Source organism: Phytophthora parasitica (assembly GCF_000247585.1).
Source record: "Phytophthora parasitica INRA-310 unplaced genomic scaffold supercont2.29, whole genome shotgun sequence".
NCBI lineage: Eukaryota > Oomycota > Peronosporomycetes > Peronosporales > Peronosporaceae > Phytophthora > Phytophthora nicotianae.
In genome coordinates, this window is record NW_008649015.1 from 482,836 (window position 1) to 497,040 (window position 14,205).

General features: G+C 50.9%; 6 protein-coding genes across 7 annotated transcripts; 2 read left to right on the forward strand and 4 right to left on the reverse strand.

Annotated features, from left to right (window-relative positions):
- Positions 1–771: 771 nt before the first annotated feature.
- Positions 772–4,581, reverse strand: PPTG_23076 (hypothetical protein; the record flags this gene model as incomplete). The annotated part of the gene is made up of 1 exon (XM_008908264.1): positions 772–4,581. The coding sequence occupies one exon, from the start codon at positions 4,579–4,581 to the stop codon at positions 772–774; it is 3,810 nt and encodes a 1,269-aa protein (XP_008906512.1).
- Positions 4,582–4,724: 143 nt separating this feature from the next.
- PPTG_12067 (AGC protein kinase) lies at positions 4,725–6,926 on the reverse strand (the record flags this gene model as incomplete). The annotated part of the gene is made up of 4 exons (XM_008908265.1): positions 4,725–5,023; positions 5,105–6,097; positions 6,166–6,430; positions 6,501–6,926. The coding sequence occupies 4 exons, from the start codon at positions 6,924–6,926 to the stop codon at positions 4,842–4,844; spliced, it is 1,866 nt and encodes a 621-aa protein (XP_008906513.1). The 3' UTR covers positions 4,725–4,841.
- Positions 6,927–7,770: 844 nt separating this feature from the next.
- PPTG_12068 (hypothetical protein) lies at positions 7,771–8,832 on the forward strand. The gene has a single exon (XM_008908266.1). The coding sequence runs from the start codon at positions 7,861–7,863 to the stop codon at positions 8,701–8,703; it is 843 nt and encodes a 280-aa protein (XP_008906514.1). The 5' UTR covers positions 7,771–7,860; the 3' UTR covers positions 8,704–8,832.
- PPTG_12069 (hypothetical protein) lies at positions 8,680–10,305 on the reverse strand (the record flags this gene model as incomplete). The annotated part of the gene is made up of 1 exon (XM_008908267.1): positions 8,680–10,305. A coding segment is annotated over one exon (1,493 nt), but the record flags the coding sequence as incomplete, so codon positions are not given.
- A 2,096-nt stretch (positions 10,306–12,401) lies between these two features.
- On the forward strand, positions 12,402–13,461 carry PPTG_12070 (hypothetical protein; the record flags this gene model as incomplete). Its single annotated transcript, XM_008908268.1, has 3 exons — positions 12,402–12,411; positions 12,467–12,511; positions 12,584–13,461. 3 exons carry the CDS (start codon positions 12,402–12,404, stop codon positions 13,459–13,461), a joined length of 933 nt encoding a protein of 310 aa, XP_008906516.1.
- Positions 13,447–14,139, reverse strand: PPTG_12071. Of its 2 annotated transcripts, XM_008908270.1 has the most exons (3): positions 13,862–14,139; positions 13,620–13,797; positions 13,447–13,549 (listed from the first exon to the last, which is right to left on the reverse strand). In XM_008908270.1, the coding sequence occupies exons 1-3, from the start codon at positions 14,114–14,116 to the stop codon at positions 13,506–13,508; spliced, it is 477 nt and encodes a 158-aa protein (XP_008906518.1). In that variant the 5' UTR covers positions 14,117–14,139; the 3' UTR covers positions 13,447–13,505. The 2 variants fall into 2 exon arrangements, with proteins under 2 accessions (XP_008906518.1, XP_008906517.1); XM_008908269.1 differs by having other exon boundaries at positions 13,447–13,797.
- Positions 14,140–14,205: the final 66 nt, after the last annotated feature.

The window sequence follows — 14,205 nt, forward strand, 5'->3', positions numbered from 1 at the left end:
GCTTACACTGCGCTTCCACATAGCGCCTCAAAGAGCTGCTCGAAGTGCAGAGCTTCAATGGGATGACACTTTCATTAGGTGTCACGGCATTCTTACCAAAATCGCGTCTCCAACTTCATAATTCACCGCTTCATGAAGAGTTTGTCGGACTTTCACATGATCAAGCTCGAAAAAGGTGCTGCTTATGCTACCACGAACATCTAACGATCACTATCCGAGGAGCAGCCGCCTTTGTTTCCACTGCATGTATTTGCCAGCTCGTACCCATCGATTCCAGCGTAACAACACGAGAGCTTCCACCATCAGCTACTACAGACACTTGTAGCGTGTGAACGCAGCAACGGCTGCAGTCCATATCACGGGCAATCCACTAGAAAAATGTGCAGAGAGATTCAGAATTGACAGGACAACGTTACCACTCAATTCCACACAACACAGGCTCTTCTGCGATGGTGTTTACAATGAACCTTTTTGCACGTACGAAGTCATCTCCCTTCTCGAAGCACTCGGATCCGTATTTGTCGACTCAACCGAGATACTGATACTTCGTAGGGCAGGACTTAGCGGCGACGAAGCAACAATACAAACTTCAAAACTGAGAGCGTTGCTTACCGAGCCGCCATATCGAAAATGCGTCACTGCTCTTGGCTGGCACGGGTTAGAATGCAATGTGCAGCACTTTGCTGTTACTCTGGATGACCGGCCCTTTCTTTTTCTCTGCAATTCTTCTTCTCCTCAGCCAGAAATCTCCTTCATCAAAACTTACGGTAGTTACGTGTAGAACATGCGGTTGAGGACATTCGAGTGCACCTCGGCGAACTCAAAGTTCGACGTGTTCGAGATGTACGAGCCTACAGTGGACGCACCGTCCGAGCCCTCGTTCAAGTAGAAGCGAGCTCGAGCAGCGGCCAAGTGCGCGTAGTATACGGGCGTCACGAAAGACACCGAGCGCGTGCATCGAGAGAACGTGTACCCCAAGTGGTACGTGAGGCGCTGAATGTCCTCGGCAGACATCTTGTTTTCATCGTGCAGCACAGTGTAGTGTCCAGGAACAGTGGTGCCTTGAATGCCGCTGTGGCCGTACAGGAAAAAGTCGAAACGATGCGGGTTCGCAATGCTCGTGTCGATCACAGTACCAGGCATCACGTTGCCCTTACGATCGGCATCACGAGGGTTCACCGTGAATGCTCGTAGATGGTGACGTTTGTTCACAACAACGAACGTCACGGGCGGGTTATAGTCCTCGGAGATCATCTTAAACGCTTTCCGTAGTGCACGCATCTCCGTCTGCAGGATGTCAAACATCTGGCCTTCACTCACGCCGTCACGGTAGTAGACCACGCGCTCCGGTTTGCGCTTCGTGTTCTCGTAGTAAGCCAAGAAGAGCTCACGCAGCATGTTGGGTAGTTGCTGGATGTCACTCGAAGCCTTCTGCGCTGCCACACGAGCAGCATACTGAGCAGAGTAGCGATCCATAGAGGCCACAACGGCAGCGATCGATGGTCGACCACCCATACCAGAGCGTGGGTGCTCCACATCAGCACCGATGATAATTGTAGGCTCACTGCTGATCAGCGGGAGCGGGTCGCGCAGTATTGCGTTTTTACCATTGAGTTTCATGTTGATCTTCAGACAAACATTGGCGCAGAACTGCGGGTTGGCTCGAGGAAGATTCTGCGATGCAATGCACTGCGATGGCAGACCGAGAACCGTGTCGGACATGCGCTTCACGTCTCCATACACTGGGGAGTTCTTAGCCGGCAAAATGACCAACAGGAACTGCGGAGGGCCCAAACTGCGTCGCTCAAGTTCTTGGTGGCACATCTTCATCAGTTCTTCGACTTGGGCTCCACGGTACTGGTCCTGATGGATCAAAACAGGTCTTTTGTCCTCGAATGGAAGTCCACGCTGGTCACCTAAGTCCGTCAACTTGCTGACAAAGTTCTGAGCGACGCGTTCACTCACGTTAGCTGCAACAATCACCCCCCAGTTACGAACCGGAACTCCCTCCACGAACTTCTTCCCATTGAGACTCCACTGACCACCATACGGACGCTCCGACACGTTCTGGTACTGGACGTCAGGGGCGTCCATGACACGAGCCTCGGCTGGCTGGAGACGCTGATCCACCTTAATACCAAACGCAGCAAGGAACGGGTCGTTCTCAAAGCCTGCCTGACGAATCTGCTCTATGATGTTCTCTTGGCGGTTGCGTGGAGGCTGGCTGGTCTGGCGAATGATCTCAGCAGTATCGAGATCGTTGATATTAGCGCAACGCTGTCCTGGAGCCACCTCGCAAACCTCAATAGGTAGCCAATTTTCCTTGCCTGGACGCTTGCTGCCCACGTTCACCAACGGCAGGTTCGGATAACGCAGCTGCATGTTGTACTTACCACTGAAGTACGCAGCAACCGACATGTTCTCACCCTTGATGTTTACCATAGTCATGTTGGCGGGTTGAGCACTAACTCCGAAAATCGCGCGCTTTCGGTCCTTGCGGTGTGTAGGCACCACCTCAATCTTGCGTAGTGCACGAGCCAGGGACTTCATATCTCGTTCTGTGAGGTCTCGCACGTCTTCGGGGCCCCGTACACGCAGCGCTGCCACTGCAAGTTGCATCAGAGGACCAGGCGAGTAGAACACCGTAGCCGCTTGGTCGACATTCATCAACAGCTTATTGTCGGCCAGACGAAGCGCTTGGTGGTAGCCCCAGCAGAGCTCCTTCCCACCCTTGAGCGTGTGCGTCTTCTTCATAGTGAAGAAGTTGCGTCCTACAGCGATCAGACGTTGAGCTCCAAGGTGGCGAGCCACCACATCGAGAGCCTGGAGAACTGGCATAACGTTCACGTCCGAGTTAGAGTAGTGATCCTTCAAGCTCGAGGTGGAGATTGTCTCGACCAGCTTCATCTTGACAACGAAAGTGCGTGGGCCTCTGAAGCCGCGACGCTGAGCACCGTCACCACTCGCAGACTGCGGAGGAGCCACTGGAGCTGCGCTGGGGCCGTCCGGATTAACGTCTGTGAAGTCCTTGGCATGCCACGGCAGCAACGCCGGTGAATACAGCGCAGCCATACCGTCATGAACCACACGGAGACCGCCGAACTCCGATTCATATTGACGAAGCGCAGCGTTAATCACGTTACGCACAAGCGAGCGAGGCAGAGGACGCTCCGGACGTGCCTCTCGCTTAGGTGGTGCATCTGCTGACGCATCAGTCATCTCCACATCCTTGACGTCCTTGCCTTCCTGTTTTGGTTCGTCACCCATGCTTTCATCCTTCTGATCGGGAGCTGAAGGACCATACTTGCAGTCTGCTTGAAGATCGGGCGAGCGCTCCACAGTCACGTGGTACTTGAAAATCTCCGAAGGCGCCGAGTCGAGCGAAACACCGAAGTAATTGACGTTCAACTGCGTCGTCTTGCCGCTTTGAGTGATGCCTGGACGGCGGCAAATCTGCACCTCTTGCTGTAGATCGGCGTCGTCAGCACGGACCTCACGAACACCGGCTCGGCCGCTCCATTCTTCTTGAATACGCGGGTCAGCGATCGGGTTTCCAATCTGCTCGTAGCCAGTGCCGGAGATGACGCCTGCACCGGGTCCTTCTTGTCCTCGTGAGCCGCCACCTCCACGACCACCACCTCGGCCTCTTCCTCCGAATCCACCACGGTCTCGATCACCTCCATGGCCTCGATCTCCACCACCTCCATAGCCACGATCTCCTCCACGACGGTCGTCGCCCCCATGTTCTCCTTGTCGACCGTATCCACGGTCATCTCGTCCGTGATTGCCGCCAGTACCTGTACCGTGGCCACGGTCATGCCCACTGCCACCATATCCACGATCATCTCGTCCTCCTCCGCCGTAACCGCGATCTCCTGCACGGTCATCTCGGCCACCGTATCCGCGGTCTCCCTGTCCGCCTACACTTGCACTGCCGCCGTAACCACGGTCGTCTCGGCAACCGTACCCTCCACGTGAGCGGTCATCGTAACCTGCCCCAGAATAACCACGGGACCGGTCGTCATAGCCTCCACTTCCACTACTGTAGCTGCTTCCTGCTCGATTCTGGTCGTATCCACCTCGACTGTCGTAACCCGACGAGCCACCGTAGCCTCCATGAGAAGAGGAGCCTCCGTAACCTCCTCGGTCATCGTACCCGGCAGCTCCATAGCCGCCATGAGACCCTCCTCGTCCGCGATCATCATAACCACCGGAGCTGTAATCCCCTCGATTACCTTCGTACCCACTTGATCCAGAGCCGTAACCCTGTCCACCACCGCGATTGTAGTCGTCGTAACCCGACGAGGATCTGCCGTATTCACTGGCACGAGAGTCGTAACCCCCACGCTGGTCGTATCCGCGTTGATCATATCCTCCGCGTTGATTGTGACCGTGTTGCCCATGTTGGTCGTACCCTCTTCGCTGGTCGTACCCTCCCCGTTGATCGTAACCTCCACGCTGATCGTAACTTCCGCGCTGGTCGCCGTAGCCGCCTCCGCTGCTGCTAGGGCGATTGGGATCATCGTAGCCACGGCCGCGCTGGTCGTAGCCGCCATAAAATCCTCCCCCGTGGTAGCTCATTGTCGCTCGGATTCTTCCTTTCTGAGTCTGAGCTTCAATCCAGAGGATCGCGTATCCAACCGCGATCCACAATCGGATTGACTGGTTTTCAGTAAAGAATCTGTAGTGACTAGACACTATTTTGAGGGAATAAGATTATCAGATATCTTCAAGGTTACTTCGAAGTATTCGAATTTTTATGTGCCCTTCAGCTTCCTGACTACACTGCTACAGTTGAGTGGGCCAAAATGTCCACTGGTACGCTAAACAAGGGATTCACTCTATTTGTTCGTGAACTTTGCCTTGCTGTCCTCGCCCGTAAGCTGCAACACCTTGTACGGGATATTCGTCTCATCGAGCTCCTTGGCGATACCCAGTTCAGCTCGTAACGTGTACTGCGAAATATAGTCCCAAGTATCGAAATGCTTTTGCATTTCAGGATCTGGATCCGCGTACCAGTCGTCTGTGAGATGCCAAGTAGCAACAAATACATTAGTAAACTAGAAGGTCTTGGTAGTCTTCCCCTCATAAAGCAAATACTTACGTCGAATGAAGTCCTTGTCTCGCATATCGAAGTGTGACATCATGTGCTCGTACGAATTGTAAATCTTCTTGTCACTCAGCAGCGGCAGTGCAGGTTTGAACTTGGGATCAATGTGCTTCATCATGAGCTTTTCCCAGTCAACGGTTTCGAAGAACGGGTGCTCCATGAATTCAGAGAAACCTTTTTCAGGGTTGCACCCTAGTCGATTTTCTGTGGATACCTCCAGCAACCGCTTTAAGAAATCTTGTGCGTTTCGAGTTAAATGCAACGGGAATGTCACGCCTTGTGACATCTTTTGGAGCTCAATCTTGTGTTGTGTCCGTGGTGACAATCGGAAGATCTCCTCGTTGGCCACTTCTTGGAAAAAGTTGCCACTCGAGTGCATACTAAACGGTTGAAATCCACACATCAACTCGAAAAGCGTGACACCAAGAGACCAGAAATCTACTGCGAATGTGTATCCAGGTCGCTGGTCACGTTTCACCAACTTGCCAGAGATGATCTCCGGCGCCATGTAACCTCGCGTACCGACTGTTGTTTTTCGCCGTGTGAGCTTCGGCTGCACTGGAGTGTACCGATAGTCTCCAGTCTCTTCTTTCTTCAACTTCAGCGGGTCGAAGCCTGCTGCAAGTCCCATGTCAGCTAAGATTACGTGACCATCCTCACCAAGCAGTACGTTGCCAGGTTTCAAGTCCCGATAAATAAGTCCCAACTCGTGCATGTGGTTGAGCGCTAGACCAATTTCGGCTGCGTATAGTCGAACTCGATCCTCGTGGAGGTATCCATCTCGTGACGATTTGAGTGCGTCGCCTAAGTCGCCACCGCGCACAAGCTCTGTCACGATAATTGCGTGTGCTGGAGTCTGAAAACTATAGTGCATGTCGAGGACGAACGGGTTGTGGCAGATCTGCAAAATGTCCTTCTCTGAAGTAATTTGGCTCAGCTGATCGTGATGTTCGTCCAATAAACCTGTCTTCAGCTGAATCTTCATGGCTGTGTAAATCAAGGCAGAAGACTTATAAGTCGTCACTCGCATAAGAGAACCAATCATCATTGCTTACCGTAATGTTTGCCAGTCGACTTCTTGCGTGCATGAACGACACGACCAAAGCCGCCACTGCCCAGCAGCTCCAGATACTCGAAGTCTTCAATCGTGACCTTGTTGTACGTATCCTTCAAGTCCTTCTTGTATGCTTCGTATTCTGGTGAAGCCTTGAACCGCAAGAAAGTGTTTTGGCACATATCACTCACGATGTTGGCCATGAGAGGATCGAAAAAGTCGACTGTCGCGGTCGATCCGTTTGCCTCCAGCTCTCCGATCTTTTTCTGCATTGGTAGAATGAACACGTTTTGATGAGCATTATCGGGAAAATGATAGTCACACAGGAAAACTCACGTCGTAATGATCGATGAGATCGGAGGTGATACTTCCAAGCGCCATGGTCGACCCGTTCTTGATATACTTGCGATAGATGAGCTTGGCCATCGATTTGCGGTAACCACTGGACGGCGCTTCCCGGAACTCTTTGATCTCAACCCAGCAGAAGAAGGACTCGGATGTCATGATCTTTTTGGCGAAAGAACCGATGTGTTTCTGCCCCACGGGGTCGTGCAGCACGTGCAGCAGTTCCTGTTCATTCGTCGACACCTCGCCATTGCCGATAGGAAACGGTTGTGCGATTTTCCATTGCGTCTTGGCAGCCACAAGTGGCGCGTGGTGTGGCTTGTTGGCGAGGTTCAGGAACGCCGTGACGATTCGAGACGGTGTCTGCAGACGCATCGAGCCATTCGAGTCGCTCGGCACAGAGGCTCCAGCGCCCATGGTGATGCCTGCTGCTACCGTTTCTGATCTCTTCGCGTCGATGCAAACAAGACAGCAGGGTTGTCTAGCACACGCCCCCCAATAGGCGATGAAACCAACTGATGGGCTTTAGAGTGCGAGTTGCACGAACGTATAAATATAGCGAGGTGCACCCGTTGGTGTATTTACAGTTGCCCCAGAACAGACAGGAAGTGTGAGGGATCCACAAACATGACTGTGCTCGGACTATTTTCACCACCACCAGTTCTTCGTCGCTGAAAGAACGAAAGCTGCTCTTGGCCATGAAGATCAAATACCACCAGCAAAGTTAGTTCCCGCACTCATCACCAATTCGGTGACCAGAAGCCTTTTGCCCAAGCTTAAAAAACAAAAAGAGACCACAGTTCCTGTCACTTCAATTCATGTTTCTTCATGGAAATAGTGAGCAGGTCGATCCTTGCAGTTATCACTTCAACTTCAGCATAATATCTACTTGGCGCTGTTTACAGGTCGGCTAGATCGCCGATGTTTACGATGGATTCAAGAGCGTGGCGCATAGTCATCGTACGTGTTATCGTGCTGTCAAACCGCTAGACAAGTGAGTTATAGTCATGGTCCAATGCAAATACAGCAGTAAATCATTCGATGGAAATGGGGGAATCTTCGACAGTTGCGATTGTAGTATTTTTACATTTACACAAGAAGTACGTTTTGCAAAGTGGTTTCCTTGCTGTGCTTCTCTAATAGAGTTCCTGGCGCTCCATGTCCGTGAGGTTGTGCAGCAAATGTCATCAAATGTCTGCGTTATAGCAGCCAGCAGCCCGCTCAACTTCCATACAATTAGTGGAAACCTAAACGCGTTTGAACAGGACGTGCAGTAGTGAGACCAGTTAGTATCCCGCTGGGTTCACTTTGCAATTACCAAACTCCATAACAAGTTACCGATTCCAAGGCCATGACCAAGCACGAGGAGATCAAGACCATGCAGCTCTACCGTCATTTGGACCGCATCGATCGTCGCCTGAAGGAATTAGGCTACATCAGCAAGGACGCCCCCGTGGATCCGGAGCAGTTGAGCACGCTAGACTCGCTGCACTTCTTTGGAGACGAACCCATCTGCCGCGTCGTGGAGCTGCTGGACGAGACTCCGGGAGAGAAGAAGGTGCTGGACATTGGTACGGGCTTTGGAGGCACCGCTCGGTTGTTGGCACACCGCAGTGGATGCAAGGTGGACGCTTTGGAGCTACAACCGGACCTGAGTGAGGCCGGTCGAGAGCTTACTCGACGTTGCGGGCTGAGCGACCAAGTTTCGCACTTGAACGGTGACTTCTTAGAGCTTTCGCTTAAAAGAAGCGAGTTCGACGCAGTGATTGGGTTGCTGTGCTTCTTGCATATCGGTCATTGGCGTCAGCTCTTCCAACGCTGCTACGATAGTCTCAAACCGGGTGGATTCCTGTATGTCGACGACTTTTTCCTTCGTGGTGAGAAGCTGACAAACGAGGACGCGCTTACGCTCAAGCAAGACATTTACTGTGCCGATCTGCTGCGTCAAGAGGAGATTCGAGTTGTGTTGAAAGCTTGCGGCTTTGAAAAAATCGATTTCCAAGACGTGACGGACAAGTGGCAGCCGTATGTGTCGGATCGTGCCACGCAGTATCATGCAACGTTGGAGACGCACATCGCTCGTGATGGCGAGGCAGCAGCTCATGATCTTGACCACTTCTACTCTCGCGTAGCACGTTTATTCCAAGATGGAAACGTGGGAGGCTACACGTTGATCGTGCGTAAACCGCTTTGAAATTGAATTCAGTTTAGCTGTGGCTACAGTAGCTAGCTCTCACATACTCTCTTTGCCAACAGTAAATAATTCACTTATACATTTGATGCAGCCATTCTGGAACCATCATTTACATGATGCTCATGACACTCTCGTCCTTGATCATGGCTTCCTTGTCCAACCATTGCTGTTCAGCTTCGTCCGCAACGTCTTCCTCCTGCTCACCAGGCAGCGTGAAGGCCTTGAGCAGAGCCAACGCGTTCTTAGGCTGGTCAAGAGGCACCATGTGACCCGCCTCGTACACTTGCTGGAAGGTAAACGGTCCGACCTGACGGATCCGACCAGCCTTCTTGCCGTCCACAGTCCAATCCTTGTCTTCAGCAGCCAGGAACTCGTCATGCTTGCTCCACGGCAGCTCCAAAGTCCACGCCTTGCATCCCATCCAGTTCACAATGAAGTCGGCATCACCGGCATATACCAAGCCCCTGATTCCAGCTTCAAGCATGGGAGGCACCAGCTGCTGGAAGTTCTTCATCCAGTCGAACGAAAAGCCCGCATGGACTTCCATGTTGCAACTCTGCCACTTGGCGCTCTTGGGACTCACATGCAGCTTCTTCAACGTACTCTTCAGTCTCAGGAACTTCTCGACATGACTGAAGTCGTAGCACATTGGAAAATGTTCACACTTTGCCCTCACATCGTACACGTTCAACCCCGACGCTGAGTAGGGAGCCACCAGGGCGGCATTGCAGAATGTCTGTGCCGCTAGACACGCTGCTTTCGTCGTCTGGCAGCTGGAAATCATACCCACACAGGGCGACACCGCAGCCTTCATTGCTAAGTACACGGGATACGACACAGCCTTGACCCCGTATGTGTTGTTGTAGGCCATGTCAGGGTAGTACTTGTACTGCACCTCAGGGTCCGTGAGCCCGTTGCCAATACCAAAGCCCTTTAGATTAATTTCCACAGGTCCCTCCTTTTGCTGGTTGCCAGTGAAGATCCTGTGCGAGATCGCGGGCACGTAGTGGCCGGCGTAACTCTCGCCGAAGACGTAGAAGGGAAGTTTCTGATACTCCGGCAAGGCCTTGAAGAATTCCTGCAGGAAGTGGTACATGTCGTCGCCCACCTCCTTCTCTGACGTGTCGTACTCGCTCCTGTCTCCGTAACTGAAGCCCACACCAACGGGCTGGTCGATCCACATGACGTTGGCACGTTCGTTCCACGAGTATGGATTTTTCTTTAGCGACAAGTCGCTGTTCACGGAGCATGGGCCGTTCTCCTGCAGTAAAGCCAGGATGGAGCTGCAGCCGGGACCGCCAGTGAGCCAGATAATCAGAGGGTCGGTCGAGGGGCTGCCACGCGACTCGAAGAACCAGTAGAAGTAGTTCTTGGACTTGGAGCCCGTGATCTTGAAGTAGCCGCTCAGCTGCTTGGTCGAGTCGCAGAAATCCTCGTCCACCGAGTTCATGGTGAGGCTGTAGCTGTTTGTGGCATTGCGAGAAGAGGCGGAGGCGGCGGTGCACGCCAGTAGCGCCAACGAGAGGAGAAACCCACGCATCGGAGAAGACCAAGGGGGGGGGGGGGGATCTTGAAGAATGCCATCTCGTTGGGATGGCATGCAAAAGGATTACTTTTGGGGGGTCATTAAAGAGGGGGATTTGTCGCAAGTTGAAGTCATTTACTAAAAATAGAAAAGGGACTAATCGGCAATTATTGAAATTTTCAATAATTAGTAGTTCTCTGGATATTTATATCCAGAGTCCAGAGTCTTAGTGGCTTCGGAAACCCTCGGATATCCTGTATCATATTATTTTGGTTACTTTTGTAATAACTCAATACCTTGAATTGACAAAAGAAGAGCTAAAACGACGAGATAGTTTATAACCTTTTAAGATCCGATCCAAAAACTGGTGAATGTTGACCCAGTCGGACAAGAACGACATTCCCGCAACATCACCGATTGGGTACTCCACAAAAATGAGTGAATGTTGACCCAGTCGGACAAGAACCACATTCCCGTAACCTTTCATTTAGAGGGGGAAGCTGCAATGTTGCCTTGCTAAGGAGAGGCGGGAGTCGTAAGGGGTGTCGTTTAGTGTGACGTCTATCTAGCACATATATAACCATGATGTGGGAGGGTTAGAAGGCTACTTTGCCTTGCTAAGGTGTGGTCATGGAATTTGCCATTGGTTCTGAAAAATATTTTAAAGCTGTACTCACCTCAAATCTGTGGGGGAGGAGAGAGTATTAGCTGCTCGAAAATTTGACAAGTCGAGTAAAACATGACTTTTGTGCGATTTTTACTATAATACTTCCATCGATAGCTTCCCCTTGGCCGAATACTACTCAAAAATTTCGTCAAAGGTGCCACTCTGGTCTCTCATTCCCTTCGTGACCGTACTGCAATGCACATAGAGTGGAGATAATAAGTACATTATAGTTTTCCTGCTTGTTGGGGGCATTTCGCTTTAAACGGATGCCGGTCTTAAGGATATAAGCTTCTGCCTCATCTCATGTATTATTTTTTCGCATAGCCAACAAGCACCTAGCTAGACTCCTCTAGTAGAAACAAAAAAAATAGTTTTTAGGAAGCACATTTTTAATGTTGCTTTTTATCATTTTTTTATTTTAACGCAAAAAATATCCAGAGCTTCCCGGGCAACGCACAGCATTAGTATTATAGTTGCAACCAGTGCTAATATACACGCTAACTTACTGCAAGCTACTACATGTAGTTTTGATGGGGTTCCTCAGTAAAGTTTGATTTCTATGGAAGATTTTTCATCGTATAGATCAGTGTGGTGGTACATTTATCCTCACCGGAACCTCGTTGCCAGTAACGCACGTAATGCAGCATACTGGTATATACGCATAATCGTCGCGTTCTTCAGGAAAAAATTAGAGTTTAGTTAGCGTCACATCGATATCCGAGAACATCTCGACGGCTAGTGTATTTTTTCATCCTCAGAAGCATCAAACGAGAAGGGCCGTCAAAGTCTCCGCTGATGCCCGTCGCCTCCGTTGTCAAAACAGAAAATGGATGCCAGAGTAGCGTGCCAGCAACTGCCAAGCCCTTCGCCAATCATTTTAGCGGGTCGAAACCCTGTGTAAATAGATTAAATGGGTTTGAGCCCATAAGCCCGCCAGAACACCTGTCATATTTGATTGTGAAACGACGCCCTGGGAGCAACGTTGCTTTCTCGCTGCAGGGGAAGATCTAAGTGACGATGCGTCCCTACTACCAGAGTATAGCATTTACATGTTAATACTTTATGGCAAGCGAACCAGTCCTCGGCGTGCAGAACTACGTCGAATTAACAGCAAACACTCTTGGAGCTGTGCCGTTTTGGGAACGCATTCTACACGGTTTTCCAGTTGACCTGATCGGGATGCTCAATACTTCCGAAGTATAAAAATATCTGCTAACGCTGGCAAATGTAGAAGATGCAACCGTGTTGTAGTTTGTACCAGCACACACGAACGCTGGTGACATTTTTCCGCACGTTGCCGCCAGCCACTTCCTTTTCCTTGCACTATTACGGTAACAGCCTCATGGAATGGGAAGTTTGCTCGCCAAATACGGCCTCGGGACCAAGCTTTCGCAAGAAAAGGCCTTCAATCGTGCGCTCCATCTCAATGGTGCGATTTTACAAACGCTTAAAGGACTTGGTCTAGATCACAAGCATCTCTATGCTCTACACCAGATCTTTTCTGCCATGGACAAAGGTGAGGGGGTTTAGTCCGACGTGATAAATTACATACTAATGCTCGTGAAATGCAGACAAATCGGGCGAAATCAACATGTTAGAGTTCTTCGACTACATCGGTTCGTGCAGTTTTATGTGTTGTATCATGACCAAGGTTCTCTGAGTGTTTTCACTTACTCCTACTCTGGTAGATTTGACGCGAAGTCGCTTTTCAGAAAAGGCGTTTTCGGTCATGGATCGGAATGGTAGTGGTGAAGTAGATTTCATTGAGTTTGTGTTGGCCGTGTGGAACTACTGTACATTCAACCACGCTAGTCTTGTTCGATTCGCGTTCGACCTGTACGACGTCGATGGCAGCGGTGAGATCGAACACGATGAGGTCGTGAGGTGTGTACGAGAAGTGTGGGGTAGCGCTTGGGAGACCAGTCCAAACGCTCAAAAAATCGTGGAGAAGCTAGATACAATCATGGAAAACACGGCAAATAATCGCCTCACTGCGAACCTCTTCCAGGAATTCGCTGTACGGCACCCAATGCTATTATTTCCTGCCTTTGAACTCCAGATGGAAATTCAGCGGAAGGTATTAGGAAAACGGTTTTGGTCGCGCGCGGCCGAGAAGCGTGGGTCGATTAACGTAACAGCGCTGAACTGGGATCACGTTAAAGAGGTGACGCTGATATCCAGGAAAACTAGTTCCAAGTTGCTCACTTCGATGGAGGAAGATCTTAATACCGAACTGCAAACTAAAACATCGTCAAATTGGTATGGGCGAGGTTCCGGCTTTCGACCTTTTTCTCATCGGTCAAAACGCACACATGCCTCCGGGAGCGTCAATACTTCTGATAGTGGCGAAGAGGCTCCAGATAAAGGAGCAATCAAGCTGCCTGAGTTGAAGCGAACAACGACTCCTGCAAGAAGGGAAATACGACGACAGTCCGCCCCAGCAGTTACTTGTACTACAAGACGAACGTCTCATGTCATGGACCCCAATGTTGTAAAAGTTGCAAGTCCAAAACATGGATCACAGGATCTTACACACCAAACAAATTTGCCAGGCGCGGTATCATGAGGATGGAATGAAATAGTAGGATAGATAAAATGAATACTGGATTTTTATTGTATGTCCTGCTTCGGGGCGAGGGCCAGCTTCAAGTATTCTGCACCAGCATGAAGATACGCCATGTTAGGTTAAGTCAGTTAGAACTATTGTAACGGACGAAAGCGTACGCTGCTGTTTCATGCTTGTGCTTCGAGCTGACGACGTCGGCATTGGCATTCTTATCTGGTTGGCCTTGTGTGACGAGTAGAACTTGCTGATAGCTTCTTGATCCAGCGCCACCTGACGATCGCGGATGGTCTGCCTGATGGCCGACACCTTGTGCTTCAGTCGGTCCGCCTCGCTCTCCTGCAACACAGCCAGTCAGTCGCCAAACACCACGTCGGTATTCGCACTAGCTTCTGCTTCTCACCTGCTTTTCAATAGAGTTGACGATCGTGGTGGATGCGTTTAGCAGGTTGGACGCTAGCAGTTCGAGCGCCTGCTGCGCTTGGTTTTGTGCTTCGTCCAGATGTGCCTTCGTGACGGTCTTCCTATTGGTAGAAGACGGACCATCCGCCTTGCAGCCGAACGCCGACTCGTACAGCGACGCCACCTCCTTCATGTATGCGACGCTCTTGTCAAAGTTGCTCCAGACGCTCTCCTCGTCCACTTCATGATCCTCCATCTCTCGGCGCTGTAAGTGGCTGCTGATTCGTCATTCACTTCAAGCACACACTAAGTACGAATCGTACTTAACGCGACTTCTCTTCGCCC